At 38.8% G+C, this 6,387-nt stretch overlaps 1 protein-coding gene across 1 annotated transcript; it reads right to left on the reverse strand.

Moving 5' to 3' along the window:
* Positions 1 to 2,575, reverse strand: LOC118795992 (claudin-11-like). Its single transcript, XM_036554815.1, has 3 exons — positions 2,138 to 2,575; positions 1,351 to 1,515; positions 1 to 326 (listed from the first exon to the last, which is right to left on the reverse strand). Exons 1-3 carry the CDS (start codon positions 2,361 to 2,363, stop codon positions 70 to 72), a joined length of 648 nt encoding a protein of 215 aa, XP_036410708.1. The 5' UTR covers positions 2,364 to 2,575; the 3' UTR covers positions 1 to 69.
* Positions 2,576 to 6,387: the final 3,812 nt, after the last annotated feature.

Consider the following 6,387-nt stretch of genomic DNA (forward strand, 5'->3'; position numbering starts at 1 on the left):
GGGGTGGGGCAGGGTTGGGTGTTATCTCCTCAGAGGGTCAGCCTCCTGCGCCGCCGTAGTCTGTCCCTCTCACACGTGCGCGCTCTTGGCGTGGTTGGCGGAGGAGGGGGGCGCGGGGTTGGCGGCGCCCTGCTTGGAGTAGTAGTAGCGGTTCTCGGTGTACTGGGCGGGGCCGTCGCCGGAGCAGCAGCTGATCATGCAGCCCCCCAGCAGGCAGAAGACGGACCCCACCCAGCCCGCGTAGAGCGAGAAGCCGAACGACATCAGGCCCTGCTCGTGGTGAGCCCCGATCGGGAACCACACGGTCGACACGATCCCGCATGCCGCTGCAGGGAGGGGAGAGGCACAGCAAACACACGGTTCACGTTAACGTGTCACTGTTTCCCCACCAAGCACAAGCCATCATCCTGCGACATCTTCCAAACGTTACCCTTCATGCATTATCCACTTATCCTGCTTAATATTGCACTACATATTATACAGACGCATACAGTGCAGCTCTTTGGTCAAGATCACAATGAAAGTGCTGTATACCAAATCCAGTTCCAAATCCACTCCTCTAACCAGCCAGCCCATTCATTAATAGGGACTTGATGAAAAAAATCACATCATGTTTTGTGCAAGCATAACTGTACTGTGTTAATTAGCTGTAAAGTTACTCGGCTAACTCTCTTAAGCAGATGTGTCACCATCACAGCTGTCCAAGACAGACTAGAGCTTTGACAAAAGACATAAAAATGAAAACAATATTTCAGCAAATGTCTGCTGGGCCAGCCATCCCCCTTTGCCAAATATGACAGCTGTATTTAAATATGTGACAAAGGCGATGACATTCCCAAACCCAGGGAAGAGGAAATTTGGAGATTTATAGCAGCCTGGTTTATGGCTTTTTAATGCCTGAGTTATGAGGGAGGGCTTGGGTCACTTTTAACGTATTAGCTGTATGTCTGTTTAACATTATAGATGGGGATCAGATGGGAAAGTAATATTTTGAGTATCCTGCATATTTGGACAGCTCATATTAATGTCCTATGACAATAATTTTAAAAGATTGCTTTCTGAGGCACTCAGAATGTGCATCAAAATAAGTGGTTTATCTTAAAAAAATAATAATGAATATATATGAACAGAGAAGTGAGTTCAACTGAGGATTAGCGCCGTCCCTCATGTACTTAAAGTAAAACCGCATTCCTAACACCCCATGCAGCCAACCCAAACCTTAATCGCGCTATTCAAAGGCTCATAGACAAGCACGTCCTGATAGCCTACAATTTCGATTTTTATTTCACGCCACATTCGGTTAAGAGGGGCGCAGTGTATAATTATGGAGGTCCAGCTGGCCGAACTTACCTATTAGCAGAATGAGGACTCCTCCCAGCACGGAGCGTTTGCTCTTCACGCTCTCGGGCTCGTTCCCCAGGTTGATGCAGGGCATGGACACGAGCACGAGCGCTACGGCGGGCAGCCCCAGGATCGAGGCGGTGATCATCAGCGCGCGAGACGTCTGGATGTAAGCTGCGGACACGAGCGGGGAAAATCAATAAGTCAACACTTAAAAATCAATAACGTAATGTGCTCAGTATCCAAACACGTGTTTCGGTGGCGATTTTTAAGAGGCATCGCACAAGGCGCACACTGCACGCGTCGCAAATGTCACGTTTATCCATTTTCCTTAACTTTTTCTTTCAAGTTAAACTATACCTCCAGGTCAAGGTTACGTTACGTTTAAGACCCAGAATATGCTGGCATAAAATTAAATGTCTTAATTGCTTTATTTAATTTCCCCTTATTACAAATAGGGGCAGCTTTGAAAATACCACTATAAAATGCTTTTGGTTTCGTGTTTTTGTCTCTGTTCGAATTACCGTACAGCACCTTTTAAAATGAAATAAAATGTGTATTCTCTCTAGAAACCAAAATAACTATATTGTTTAATTAACATCGAAAACAATTAGGCTATGTGCATGTTTTAAAATCAAATCACTTGCTGTGGCGTATGCAATGGATTGGATTTCGATGTTTTGATAAAAGTGAATTGATTCCAAAATATAAAATCTTTAATAAATATTTAAAACGCAGTCGTAGGCTTAAGGTGTACAGAAGAATGCAACACGACTAAGACGTGAACGATACTTACCAGGTAAGTCGAGGATCTGAGTCAACGATATGCAGTGGTACAGAGCTGTTGAAATGACACATTCCGCCCATAAGCCTTTGGCGCCCAGCTCGTCCATCTTCTTGCATGTGTTCATGCCATACTTGCAGGTGACGACCCAGTCATTAGTGGCAGTGGCAATGATGATCCCAATCCAGCCAATACAACTGACCATAAAACCGCTGAACTGTATGCAGGTGTTCGCCATGGCATTTAACAAAAAAAGAGAGTCACGAAGGTAAAGTTTTTGGATGTACTTGAAAAAAAGTAATAAAACGGAAACGACAACGAAAAAACAAAAAACAATCAGACGAATTGATTATGGAAACAATAAAAGTGTAAGGATCTGATTGATCTGATCAGTGTCCATTGAAAGTTAATCCAAGCAAAATGCTACCGTACGGTGTTTCTTCCCGGTGATTTGTGGTTCAGTTCCATTAGCTTTAAAACATATATCTAACACAGAAAGAAAGGTTAGCATTACAACGGTATCAAGGGTTTTATAGCCAATTGTAAGTCGAGAAAAAGCCCCCGAAAACTTCCAGCCAATCAGGTGGATAGGAAAAAATGTAACGGTCCTTGTTTTCTCTCTCCCCTGTTTTTAAGAGAGGCGAGTACTGAAACATGACGTCGTCATATAAAGCACTATATATTTATTTTTTCAGAAACTCAAATAGCCCTATCAAATTGTCGATACTTTTTTGACGTTGTATTAATTCTGTTTGTCTCTTAGGTTGATATGAAAGCCTAGATGCCTGAAACTTGTATTGATTGAAACTGTCCTTACGTCTTTCTCCCTCACGTTACTATTTACCCCAGTAGCCTACCTGAGCAGAAATTTTTCGAGATACCCGAAGCAATAACTGTTGTTTATTACATATTTTATAAGTTTTAAAGAAAAATAAAAACCCATGCTTTCACAGTTCTTTTGTGTCACAGGTTGTTTTATTCCAATTGTTTTGTGAGTTTTCATTTCTGAATAGTTACTGCCACCTAGCGGTCCACGTTCTCCCACTCTCGACGATTCAATTCGGGCATAGAATTAAACGGACATGGTTTACCGTTACATGGTCTACTACGTTATTGTGTCATGACAGTTCAAGCCCCAGCCTTGAAAATCCAATGAAAACGACAGCAGGCGGCGTATCAATTGTCTACTTTATTTTAATATCCCACAGTAACTTTGGAGAGTACTGTTCTACTGTTCTATAAAACTGAAGTATAAATACAGTTTGGACTTCATCATTTCGTTATACATTCAAACCCCGGGGGAAAGGGAAACGTACTACCATACAACAACGTTAAGTTACAATAAAATTGTGCAAAATAGACAAACATGTGCAATAAGGTGCCATTACAAAAGATACATCATCCAACGTCACCAGATTCTGTACAGTTCCGTGAAACCAACCAATGACCTCTCTGATGGGTTTGAAATACTAGCTAGCTGTTTTATTTATTATTATTTTTTAAAGAAATAGAGTAAAATAAACGGCAACATCAGAAACATCGGTGAACAAAAATAAGAAATACCGTCCAATACTGTTCCAGGGCAAACCACTCCTGCCTTTAACAACATCCACCTGAATATTTATTTGGGTTACTATAAAAAAGGCAAGTAAAAATAATTTTATTTCATTTTTTTCAGGTTAATCTCCATTTAAATCGAAATCTCTTATACAGTATACCATTTGAAGGGTAAAACATCCAATAGAGACATACCAGTTTCAAACAATGCAATCTCAAAAAATGCACTGCAGGTTAACAGTGAAAGAAAATCCTTTGGGTGTTCAGATATCTTATTGCCATTACAGCCTTCAAAAGGCCAATCTCTCTGTCACCACCAAACATATATGGTCTGTGAGTATAAGTTAATTTAATTTAGATTTAATTTAAAAATCAATTTAAAGCATGGCTAAACTCATCAAAGTCCTAACCAGCTATTATTTCGAGGGGTGGAGGGGTACTACACCATCTACTGTACATACATTGTTGGTGCAGATTGCAAAGCTATACAATACAAATATAAGCATGGAACAGCATGCCAACAACAAAATATGGATCAGATTTTAAATCTAAATGTTTAATTGAAATGCTGCTTGAATTTATGCCCTCCACTACTATAAATTGAAAGAAAATTGTGGGCACTGCAGTGATGGGCATTAAGTCTACAGTAGCCTGAATGACAAAATTTCAAAACTTAACCTTATGATGCTTCCACATAAGAAAGTAATTCACTCATTGTTTCATACTTTCGTGTAATATGATATTAGGGGACACGAGGAATGCTCCAATAGGCCTCTTCAATGTAACTTTTGGGCTTTGAATCTGATATTCTAAAATGGCAACAAGCATTGTATTTCTCCCCTTCGTTCAAAACACTTTTGTTCATTTCACCGGTCACCATATCGAGAATGCTATGCATGGAAAATAATAGAAACTGAATCATTTCTTTGATAATGTTAAGATTGAGTACATAAAGAGGTTCGTCAGAGCTAAGGACAAAGCACACCACAGTTTGACTGAATTCACAGAGGTTATTCAAATCTGAGGACAAAGCATATTGCAGTCAAACTGAACATACAGAAGTTACTCAAAGTCAAGGACAAAGAAGCTTGCAGTTAGGCTGAATACACGGAGGCCACAGAAAGCTGAGGAAAGTGTCTGTTGTGGTCAGATCATACATACAGTCTTATGCCATTGGAGGAGCTGTTTACATGCAAACAGAAAACAGTGAAGTCCTACTTTCTCTTACAACAGCAAGGAGCATATTGAACCTGTTCAGAAAACCTATGGTTAATGCTTTGTCATCAGTAATGCACTGTCTTACCTGGCTATTTTCATACACTTTCATTTTTCATTGCAACCATCTACCTGACGTGCAGTTGGAACATCCCATTTCGAACACTTTACCTGGGTTTAAATTTCAAATATTTATTCACTTTCACAAGTTTTCAGAACTTGTGTACGGTGACCTCTCACTCTAATTCACTTGAATTTCTTTGAAATTAAAATGTGAAGAAAATATTCAAAATGTCAAAAATGTACATTTTTCAATTCTTTCCTTTTGGTGAAATGCCCTTAAAAATGAAATCATTTCAATTTAACAGCACAGTCTGTTGACATTAATATATGAAACTAAAAATATAAAGAGTGCATTGTAAACAGCACAACTATTGGTGCTTTTTAAAGGATTAATGATTGCAAAATATGATGTTTAGAAATACACCAATATTAATAAATGTATTTTCATAAATGTAAGTGTTTTTAAAGGGGACAACCAGGTTGCCAGACAGAAAATTCCACACAAAGCTGGAGTGTACACTGTTGAGATGGGTATACACACAGCATATTATTAGTACATACTGTAACCTCAACATGACAACCCTGGCGTCCTCAATAATAATACATTTATTAACATTGGAGAATACATCAGCAATATGATATCTAATTGTGTCTAATACAGGTACTAATACTTTATTAATCACTTATGACTGAGTTGCATTCTACATATAAAGTGCCACTAATGCATACAATATTCAGCCTTTGACAATATTCCTTATATTTTTGAATACATATTTTAATGTCAACGCAGAATTAAAAAACCATTCATAAATCCCTCTCTCAGTTCCACACTGATACACTGCATCACCTCATTTCTTTATACATACAATATTTATAGAAAAATAATATCTGCAAAGGAGACACAAAGAGAGTACACATAAATTTATCTTTACAGCTTTTGCTGGTCCAACACTAAAAGTAAAAAAAAAAAAACAATCTCTCGCGCTCAGCCAGTGAATTGTCATTCATGGCCCAGAATGAAGTCAACAGGGAACATAGACTTTAATTTATCATAGACTTTATATATGCGTTTTTAGTCATTACAAATAGAATATTGTATTTTGTTTTCATGAGAACATGCTATCTAGATACTAAATATCTGAATATACACAAGAGTATTTTCCCATTTATTTGTCAGGGACCGTGTCATATTTCCAAACCCAAAACGGTAACTTGGCTTCTTTCAAATGCAGTCTCTAGACAGGCTACGGTAATGGAATGAAACACACATACTGTGCGATTGTTCGGGGCTGTTCTGAAATGCTAAAATCTCAGACAAAGTGCAAAAAATATCCATGTTATATTTAATATAAAGCGATCCCCAAATATTGGTCAAAGAGGGGTGGGTCAGTTTGTTGTACTTTCGGTTTAAGTAATAGGAAAGTGAT

Source organism: Megalops cyprinoides, chromosome 20 (genome assembly GCF_013368585.1).
Source record: "Megalops cyprinoides isolate fMegCyp1 chromosome 20, fMegCyp1.pri, whole genome shotgun sequence".
In the NCBI taxonomy this organism is placed as follows: Eukaryota; Metazoa; Chordata; class Actinopteri; order Elopiformes; family Megalopidae; genus Megalops; species Megalops cyprinoides.